The sequence below is a fragment of the Aptenodytes forsteri genome, unplaced genomic scaffold, assembly GCF_000699145.1.
Source record: "Aptenodytes forsteri isolate BGI_AS27 unplaced genomic scaffold, ASM69914v1 Scaffold419, whole genome shotgun sequence".
Taxonomy (NCBI): Eukaryota; Metazoa; Chordata; class Aves; order Sphenisciformes; family Spheniscidae; genus Aptenodytes; species Aptenodytes forsteri.
In genome coordinates, this window is record NW_008795256.1 from 65,238 (window position 1) to 75,571 (window position 10,334).

The 10,334-nt window shown below is 56.2% G+C and overlaps 1 protein-coding gene across 2 annotated transcripts in view; it reads left to right on the forward strand.

Moving 5' to 3' along the window:
- The window catches only part of HFE2 (hemochromatosis type 2 (juvenile)), a 10,099-nt gene extending 3,258 nt beyond the window's left edge, over positions 1-6,841 (forward strand). The window contains exons 1-4 of one of the 2 annotated variants that reach the window (XM_009279145.1): positions 39-330; positions 2,319-2,480; positions 3,622-4,124; positions 4,653-6,841. In XM_009279145.1, the coding sequence (XP_009277420.1) occupies positions 2,387-2,480; positions 3,622-4,124; positions 4,653-5,279 (1,224 nt within the window). In that variant the 5' untranslated portion in view covers positions 39-330; positions 2,319-2,386 and the 3' untranslated portion in view covers positions 5,280-6,841. Of the gene's footprint in view, positions 1-38; positions 331-2,318; positions 2,481-3,621; positions 4,125-4,652 lie in introns of those variants that run through there. The other variant, XM_009279146.2, reaches the window with a different exon arrangement.
- The last annotated feature ends 3,493 nt before the right edge of the window (positions 6,842-10,334 follow it).

Sequence of the window (10,334 nt, forward strand, 5' to 3'; positions counted from 1 at the left end):
GGGGGGGGAAGAGGACGGGGGGGGGGGGGGAAGAGGACGGAGCAAAGGTAGCTGGGGAGGAAGAGCAGGGACCGTGGTGCCCTGCAGTGGGGTCCGCTCCCCGCACCCCCGGCCGGGCTTTCCGCACCAGCACCCTGGATTTTATCCGGCTGCGAGGCCATGGAGGTGCCCAGGACTGAGGTTGGCATTTTCCCGGCTGTCATCCCATGGATCTCTCTGGCTGTCACCTGGGGTAGAGCTGGGTGACAAGGACAAGCCAACCCGTCTGTCCACCAGGGAAGGAGCTCCCTGCGCTGGGAACCAGCTCGTCTCCGGAGGAGGCTGATGCAGGTGAGTGAGGCTGCAGCAAAGCAAGGGCAGGGACGAGGGTCCGAGGAGCAGGACATGGGCACTGGCACCCAGGGGTGCTCTAGGGTCCGGTCCCACATGTAGGTGACCCCAAACAGGGAGGACTGGGGTGTCCGAGCCCCCCTGGCTGCCCTGCCTGGCACAGCCAAAAACCATCCATCTCCCCTCACAGGTGGCATCACCTTGGGCTTGCGGAGCATCTCTAACTGCTGCTACTGCCTTTCTCCTAATGCCATTGGGGTCAGGACGTCCCAAAGAAAGTCCTGCTGCCTGCGGGACCCACGGCAGGGCCTCTCCTTGCCCCGGCCAGAGCCACGCTTCTCCGCTACACATTAACCGGCTGTTTATCTGCCAAGCGTTGCGCCAGGTCCCCTCCATGTCACCACCTCCAGGGGATTTTGGGGGGTAGTGCTGAGGGGTCACTAGCTCCTGTGAGCCCCAAGAAAGGTGCTCAGCCTGGTCAAACAGGGTCAAGCCAGAGAGGGCGAGACATGACAGAGCAAGTGCCAGCCATCGGAGGAGGATCGGAGCGCACAGTCTGCTTGTTCCTCGCTCACCAGTACACACCAAACAGGAGCCTAGTTCCCAGTTCCCAGCACCGGGGCTCGTTTCCCCATGCCCCAGGGCTTCAGAGACCACTTTCACCCCTCTATCAGCTCAGCTTGTCCTCGCTGCTAAGAGCAGCTGGCAGCCAGAGCATCGCCAGCAGGTCTGAAGCATGTTTTTGCTCCAGACATCTGCCCCGTTAGCCATTAATCCAGCTGGCAGAGGAACGCGGGGGGCCGCCAGCACTCAGCTACGTCACCGTGCCAGCCAGTACAACTAACGGCGGTTGTTTAACGGCTGTAGCCGTGACAAAGGGAGCTGAAAGGTGCTAGACGGAGCTGGTGGGACTGTGATTTCTCCTTTTTTTGAGAAAAAGGATGAGAATTCAGTCTCTCGTCCCCCCTGGTTGCAGCTTACACTTACTAGCAATCGCAGTGTCAGTAATATCAACTCCTTGGGCTGCCGAGGGTACCAGGCACAGACACATCACCGTTGAGCATCAGCCTCTGGCAACTGGCACCTCACACAAGCTAAAGGGGAGAAAAAAAAAAAAAAAAAAACGATTTCACATACAGCAGTGTCAAAAGGACCTTTGCAAAAGGCCCTTTGACTAACAAGTGACTAATAACCGGCTGTTAAAATAAGCCACCAAGGACTCAAATCCCCAGCCCTGATGAAGCACAAGGGAAGTTAAATTTTCCCTGCGGCTGCACCTCCTCCTGCCGCAGCCCACTGCCTGGATGCATGCAGCTTCTTGCAGTCCCCTTCCAGCCAGCTCAAGCCCCCCCAGCACCCAGGGAGCAGCCAAAGCCGGCGCAAGCAAGGGGGAAAAGGTGGAACGTGGCTGAGAGCACGATTCCCAGTTTTGAGGGAACCTGGACGCAGGTTTTTGGTGGAGCAGGAGGTGCTGGTATCCCCCGGTGGTGCTGGCTGTGGACGTCATGGCAGTCGCACTTATAATTTGGCTTTTCAACTCCTATCCCCTTGGATGCTGTGCTCCAAACCTTCGTTTTGGTGGGGACAGCAGCAGGCCAGAGGCAGCCCGTGCTGCACCCGACATGTAGGACAGTTTGGGTCCTCTCCGCACTCATCGGCTGCTCGCAGCCCTGCTGTGAAGTCTCTTCGAGCCCCTGGAGCTCACCGATCCTCTCCAAGGGCAGCTGGAAGCTTTAAATTTTTGACACACTGAGCTACACAGCACAGCTGCCTCGGGGTGGAAGATGAGAGCCACAGTGATTGAAAACGGTTAAAAAAACCAAACCCTCCGGGATTTTGCTCAAAAGCTTGCCTCCCCCCGAGAGGCAGCAGTGCAGCCAAGCCCTGCAGGGCCACATTTGGCAGCTGCCTGGATGCTGGCAGCTCCGTACCTGCAGCAGCTCACATTTGCTGGCACCTCTCAGATCCCACCTCTACTTTGCTTCTAGGGGACCTGCTGAATGAAGCGGAGACAAGCCAGAGGGTGAGCAACCCCCCAGGCTCTGCATGGATTGGAATGGGGAAACCTGCCTGCAGTAAGAGCCCAGGGCAGCAGGAAAACCCCAGCTTCTTCCTTCGAGCTCTCTTCCTCCTCCTCTTCTGCAGGCATGGTAAGGATCTGCATGGGCAGAGCCGTATCCCTGGCAAGGATACCCATGGGAGCTGCAGCCCCAGGGTGCAGGGAGGGTACAACCACGGCAGAGCTCCTGGGAGGTGCCTGGAGCAAGCAGAAGATCCTCTCGTCGCAGCCGTAAGGCTCAGGCAGTATCAGCGTGCCCTTGGCCCGCCACAGCCAGAGGGAAGGGCAGGCAGCATTCCCACCAGCATCGCCCGCCCCTACCAGGGTAGCCTCAGCAAGGAGAGCATCCCCCTGCTCTCCTGCAGCAGGCTGTTTCCCTTGGGAGAACCCTTAAAAGCTCTATTATCTCCCAAGATAAGACAGGGACAGCAGGGCACAGGGACCAGCCAAATTCCAAGGTCTTCCAGCGAAAGGCACCGGCCGCATCCATCACTCAGTCCCTCGCTTTCCTCCCTGCAACCCAGACAATCTACTAGGAGGGCTGAGCCCCACATCCTGCAAAACCTAAATTCACACACACCCCCAGCAACACCCAGCCCATCCCTTATAACCCCTCTGCTTAATGAGCTAAATGATCCCCGCGGGGGCCAGTTCCTTAGCTCTCCTGGGGCTGTGGCACATGGCACTGCCTTCCGTAGCACGGAGGAATCACATTTGAGGGGCAGGATGTCCTTGGTGCGGTCAAGCCTAGCACGAAAAAACGATTGCACGGCCCGGCCAAGGTTGAAATGGGAAGAAGGGGTTTCGCAGCTCAGGAATTCCCGTTTGTCCCCGGCAAGCCCTGGGGCGAAGAATCTCCGTCTGAGCCACCTCCCAGGGCCTCAGTCACAACTGCTGCCCTGGTTCTCGGCAATGCTCGTGCCCCAGGTACAATCTCACATCCCAGTGGCTTCAGGACCCCCCTTCGGCGCCGTGACGGCCCTCCGCGCCGGGCTCCAGCCTGTTTCTGCAGCAGGCAACCCTGGATTCGTTCCCCTCGGGCACGTAAGCAGCAGGTCATTTAAACTGGCCGCTGCGTTCATTAATATAGGGAGAGAAGTGCTTCCAAAAAGCGTCTCCATCATGAGATCTGGAGTGGGCCAGATGGTGGGAGGTGGTGGGAGGAGAAGGGGCTGCCCTTCCCCGCTCCTACAGCTCTACTGGGATGCCTCGGGCCGTCCCGTCTCTCCCAGTTTCTTCCCAGTGCAAGATCCTGCGCTGCAACTCGGAGTACGTGGCTGCCACCCTCAACCTGCGCGGCTCCAACAGGAACGCGGCGTACTGCAACGCCCTCCGCTCCTACTCCCACTGCACCCGCAAGACGGCTCGCACATGCCGGGGCGACCTGGCCTACCACTCCGCCGTCCACGGCATCGAGGACCTCATGATCCAGAACAACTGCTCCAAGGAGGGTCCCACATCGCCGCCCCGACCCCGGCCCCCGGCCCCCAACCATCAGGGCTTCGAGTCTCTCGATATCTGCAACTACGAGAAGAGTTTTCTCTACAAGCACGGCCAGCCCCCCAGCTACCAGCACTGCGCGGCTTTCGGGGACCCCCATATCCGCACTTTCCATGATGACTTCCACACTTGCCGAGTGGAGGGCTCCTGGCCTCTCTTGGACAATGACTACTTGTTTGTGCAAGCAACCAGCTCTCCGGTGGCGAAGGGGTCCAACGCTACGGTCACTAGCAAGGTAACGCTCGCGCATAGGGCTTGGCAGCAAACCCACGCACCTCCGGGATGCAGCGACGGCCTAGGGCACTCCCTACGCTCCCTAAAATGGCCGGGGAGGGCAGCAACAGCTTCAGCTAAACCCACATGGGATCAGGAATTAACGTCTGCAGGAACAAGTGGGATGAAGGTCCTTGAGGGGAACAGAGAGACCTGCAAACGCTCCTGGGGGATGGGTTACTGCGTGGTCCGTGGGTTACCTGCATGCAGTCTATCCGGGCTTGGCCCCGTCTCAGTTTTCAGTTGCTTAAACGGTATTAAAGAAAGGAGGAAACAAAGGGAGGAAAGAAGGAAACATTGCTGTCTTCCCCAAAGGACTGCAGCAATGTGGGAGAGACGGTTTGGGGCAGAGGGGGATGGATCGGTGAGGCAGACGTGCGCAGTCTGCTTTGCCCTCCCCTAGAGAGCTGATACCTGGGGTGGGGGAACACGGCCGCCACTCTCGCACCCGGCAAGTCAGATCAAACCCCCTCTGATCTGCTCTCTGCAGCTCACCATCATCTTCAAGAACATGAAGGAATGCATCGACCAGAAGGTCTACCAGGCTGAGATAGACAGCCTCCCGGCAGCCTTCGAGGACGGCTCGGTGAACGGGGGCGAGAGGCCGGGCGGGAGCAGCTTGGCTATCCGGGAGCGCAGCCCTGGGCGGCACGTGGAGATCCGTGCGGAGTACATCGGCACCACCATCGCCGTCCGTCAGGCCGGCCGCCAGCTCTCCTTCTCCATCCGGGCAGCCGAGGAGGTGGCGCGCGCCTTCACGGAGGAGCAAGACCTGCAGCTTTGCGTGGGCGGCTGCCCCCGCAGCCAGCGCATCTCCCGCAGCGAGTGCTGCCGCGGCCGCGTGGCGGCGGAGACGGCTCGGGCGCTCTGCAAGGAGATGCTGCCCGTGGAGGACGTCTACTTCCAGTCATGCGTCTTCGATGTGGTGACCTCGGGGGATGCCAACTTCACCATGGCGGCTCACGGCGCCCTGGAGGATGCCAGGGTCTTCCTTCCCAACGCTGAGAAACTGCACATCTTCCAGGCTGGGGCAGGCTGCCCGCGCATCTCTTCTTCCTTCCTCCTCCTCCTCCTCCTCCTCACCTCTGGTCTTCGGGCTGTTTTGTTGCACTTTTAACTCTCGCTGGCATTGCATACAGCAGAGGGGACACATCCAGCCAGTCCAAGAGAACTGCTGACTCAAGACCCATGCCGTGCGGATCAAGAGGGATGCCTTACCTGGGATCACGTCTCTCTGCAGCAATAAAGAATCGGAGACCCAGACCTTTGGAGAGGGGACCACTGGAGCTGAAAGGCGGTGAGACGCTGGCTTGCATCCGCTGTTCTTGCACGTACGGCACCGGTTGAACCTGGTTCCTCTCCCGAAGGCAGATCACGGGTTTTTCTGTTGGATTGTGATGCAATTTTTTTTTTCTAAAGATGAGGACGTTGCAGCCCTATCAAAGAAAAAGAAACACACGGGGTGAAGACACGTTTAGAAAACCTCTCTGCCCCTCAAAGCCTTTCCATAAACTTGCTTCACACCTTTCTTCCAGTGTCACTACAGCAGAGTTTTACTCAGGAACCCTACAGATTCAGAAATAATGGGCCCAAAGCCCAGACCCCAATTTTTAGAAGTCAAAAATGTTGTCTGGTGGATTTGGGGCCCCTTCACCCAGCTGCTACCAAAGCAATGCGAGAGTGAAGCAAGGCAGTAAGTTGGTTATCGGAGTGCCGTGACGAAGGTTTGAGATTTTTGAGCTAGAAATCACCCATTTGGTACTGTGTTCTCCTCGCTCTGGATTAGTAACGTGCTAATTTCCAGCGTCGGGAGCTGCAGAGCGTCAGGTCTCTGGCATTTCAGGCTACCGTTGCTATTTTTCCTTGTTGTCTTGGCACCTGTCTAGGACTCAATATAGCCAGTTCTGGACTTTGGACCAGCGTTGAGTTTCAGTGAGGAAAAATACCCCTTGGCATTCCCCTCCCTTGGGCCCAACTTTCTCCGTCGCTGCCACAACCCCGTTCAAATCCAACCCAGACTGTGGGTTTGACGTGCAAAAGAGAGTTAGTAATGGAGACGCGGAGCTGGCAAAAAGCCATGCGGCTGTATCGATGGGCAGGGGAACGACTAGCAGATGTACATACATCGAGAGGTGAGGCCAAATTAGATGTTTAATATATTTAAGAGGTTTTAAGTAAAGCAGATAGAGTATATGATAAGAAATATTTTCCATATGCAAAGACTTTTTTTTTAATAAAGAGGGCTCACATTAAAAACTTTGCCGTTCCTGTCCCGTGGAGCCGTAAGAAGAGCCTTGCAAAGCCCTAGCCTTGTGGAGGCAAAGAATTAAGCTGGCAGACGCGGGCAGGATTTGGGCATGCCGCTCGGGGAAGGAGAACGGCAGACCATCCAGGTACGGAGGATCTGTCGAGCTGTAAAGGGAGGTTTTACAATTCACGTTTCAGTATATCTGCAGTCTCTTTGGTCAGGTTTGTGGGTTTTTTTTCCCTCTGGTTCTTCTGCCGAGGGCACAAAGAGTAAATACAGAAATGTTTCTTCGATATCTCAGCATATTTCCTCCTCCGACACGCGCTCAAAGCACACGGTGACTAGCGTGAGAGTTTCTCTGTTTCTTGCATGGTGCTCTCGCTAATCCCAGAAGGTTTTGACATTAAAGGTGTCTATTTTTGAAGTCCTCATTTCCTGTCATCTGTCTCTTTATTTCGTTGGTCGGCAGCAGCAGGTGAAGATAATAATATCTCGCCTTCCACCCACTGCTCCTTTTACTCTGGAGCATTTTGTGGTCTATATATACATGCACTGAATGAGGAGAGGAAGCCAGCCTGCCTCGCTGCTACGCTCCACCACTTTGCAGGAGCCTGCAGGTCCCCGTGGGAGCAACGTTCCCCGCAGGGATAAAATCCTCAGGAGCCCTTAAGAGGCTGCAGGGTTGATAGTGCTGGAGCTCCTTATAGAAACAGGATTGGCTTGATCCAGTAATAAAAGGTAGCCACCTCCAGGGCGCGAAACAGCAGCTCTTCAACAGCACCCAGCGATGCTACGCAACAGCCAGAAACAGTGGCACGGACACGCTGCAGGGACAGATTTTATGATGCAGAATATAATTATCCTTTAGATTTTGGCCAACGGAGCCAATCAACAAGAATGCCATGGGGAAAGCGGGGCTTTCCTCATGGAGAGATGAGGATCTCGCTGGCTGATGACCCTTGCAGGTGAGCGGGTCCACACTGGCCCCCCAGATCCAGCCTCTCGGTACCTCCGCGGTCATAAAATGGGGACAGAAGAGTCCCCAGGACCCGCCAGCAATGTGAAGGCGGTGGAGGTGATCCTGCGCGAGCCCTGGGCACGTGGGCATGGCAGGGAAGTGGCGCAGCAGAGCCTGGCCCACCACGTGTCTCGTAGCATCACGCTAGCTCCGTCCCCACCGAGGAGCGTGGCGAGTGCTAACCCAGAGCTTTCCAGGAGGGTTGTTACTCAGACTCACTCTTCCCAACCTGCTCGGGAACTTCCCACCCAGGAAGGGGGCAACGAGTGGGGCTCCACGGGCTTTGCTCCCACTGAAAAGAAGAGCAGAGTTTCCTGGATCTACCTGTGAAAGGCGGATTCAAGACCCCTCACACATCATCCACCTGACAAACCCCAAAGCCCGTGAGAATCGTGGAGTATCTCAAGTTGGAAGGGACCCATAAGGACCATCGAGTCCAACTCCCTGCTCCTCGCAGGACTACCTAAAACTAAACCATATGACTAAGAGCATCGTCCAGATGCTCCTTGAAGAGAGGACTTTGGCCAGCACTCTCTGGAAGAGGTGAGCCGGACCGCCCCGAGCAGCTCGCGGAGGTCCGAAGCTCTGGTTCTGGTTGGAGCAGGTATCGGGGAGTCACAGCACGTCAACAAGGCCACCACCTCCCTCACACGCGATGCAGATGCTTAAACGTGAGCTGCAGCCTGGCGGGGGTCCAGCAACGCAGAAGGAGCGTGCACAGCGTTGAATGGGTTTGCGCCTGTTCTCCAAATTGTTCTGTACTCTGCATCCTCAACTTAATGATTGCAGAGGAAGCAAGACCTTTCAAAGGCGTGCTAAAGTCTCTAAGTAGAAAAGAGACCTTTCCACCCCTGACAGATTGCAGTCTGAAATAAAGAAGTGGAACGTAGGCGTGGATCCAAGCCCCACTGATGTCAACAAGAGTATTTCCATTGACGTCAGTAGACTTTGGATCAAGCCCTTAAATTTCCTAGCATATGTCACCTGCTAAAAAAGACACCGGCGACACCGGCCAGCATTTTCAAAAGCGAGCCCAGTTTGGGCCGTTCTGCATCCAGACGCCCAACCTGGGCGGTTGGAGCAAGGGAATTCCCAGTCTGGATCAGACCTGGGGTTCGCCTGCCCTGGTAGGCGGTTGTCAACAGCAGCCAGCACCGGGTCTCGCAGGAAGGTGTGAGAAGTCTGGGACAATCCGCTCCTCTTACAGCCCGTCTCGCTCTGATCTCTAGTAGTTAGAGAAATGCCAAGGCCTTGGGGCATGAGGTGTAGTAGCCAAACCTGAACCTTCATTAGCAGCTGCTTCTACGTGTCATAAAGCAGCCTGATCATCAGAGGTGGCCACGTTTGCCAGCTCCCGGTGTTGCGGTGAGGGCACGCAGCTGTGTAAGTTGGAGCTGCCAAGCCTCTAACCTGCAAACCAGAGCCGTCCGAATCAGAAGCAGGTCTCCAAAACGGCAGCGCCGGTTTAGGAGCCGCCCAAACGTGCAGCTCTCCTCGGCGTGTTTCCTGCCAAATCCCGGCATGTTTTGTTAGCAAGATGTTAAGGCCAAGGCGAGAACTTCCTCCACCAAGTTCAGGGTTAGATTCGGCTTCCTCACGTTCGCAAGGGCCAACGCCTTCAGCAGCATCACCAGCAGGGAACGTGGCTGAAACGGGCACGTCTCGGTGCGGAATGCTTCCTCGCGTTCCTCCTCATCTGGCATGAAAAATAACCTCAAATCACAGAAAAAAGAAATAAATAAATAAGCTGCCAGCGGGCATTTGGGCAGCAGGTGGAGAGAAGCCAGATCTCAGGAGGTCCAACCTCCCCGTTGTCCTCATGAAGTGGCAAATGCCACGGTTGTCAGCCTCTTACAGCCGTTCCTCCTTCTTCTTCTTGTAAATACACGAAGTAAAGATTAACGCTCATTCTCACTTCTACAAATACACAAGCAGCACGCTCAAAACGCAAGAAATTGGCCCAAAACGCGAGAAATCGGCCCACAACAGCCAAATTTAAACGCAGCTCCACTTGCCCCCTCTTAAACTTTGTAGCTAGGACTGGGCAGGCCGAATACACCCGTACCATTAGCCTGTCGCGTGTGTAAGCCGAACAACCAGCCCGCGTGGGTGGATGGAGGAAAACCACTGCCGTGTCGTTCCCGGCAAGGCCTCTAGATGTCTGCACAACCCAAAGTATGAGAAGGACTTCGGAGGAGTCGGCAGCTCCACAGGCCAGGAGATGTCCATCCTCACCCCGAACACCGCGAAATGCCCCCCCGTAAAGGTTCCACCGTTTGGCCTCGTCGCCTGCGAGATCAGCGAGGGTGAAGGAGGTCTAGGAGGGGATTGACACCCCCCCCCCCCCCAATTTTAGCCACCCAACCTGGTTCTCTCAATTCGGGATCTTGATGTTTGGGGTGGGCATCTCCGGTGAGGATCCCCTTGCCCCCAGGCACACCCACCCACACGCCGGCAGCCTCAGAGTAGCTCTGGTTTGCTGAAAAGTAAGAAATCTTCCGTATTTCTTTGCTCTCTCCAGCATCTGCGGCCCCGGCTGGGGCCTTTCAAGGGACAATTGGATGGAGCAGGGACGGAAGCTCAGGAAATCTTTTGCTTTGCGATACTTTCTCCTCCCTTCACAACAACGTATTTCAAACCCAGCTGACACCGAAGGCAAAGAGGACCTAGTTTGGCAAAGAGATGAGCTGGATTTGTTCTTTCAGAAGAGGGAAGCTCGGCCAACGGAGCCGAGAGCAGCAGGTTCAGCTGGCCCTGCTGCATGCCGGGAGCCCAGGAGAGGTCACGCTCTCCCAGCCGGAGGAAAGAGCTGCTGAGTCTTCCTGCCCAGAGCAGATGACAGACACGGGACTTCCCAAACCCTGAATTCAAATTCCTCCTTGCTTATGGATGACTGAGTTGAGTCT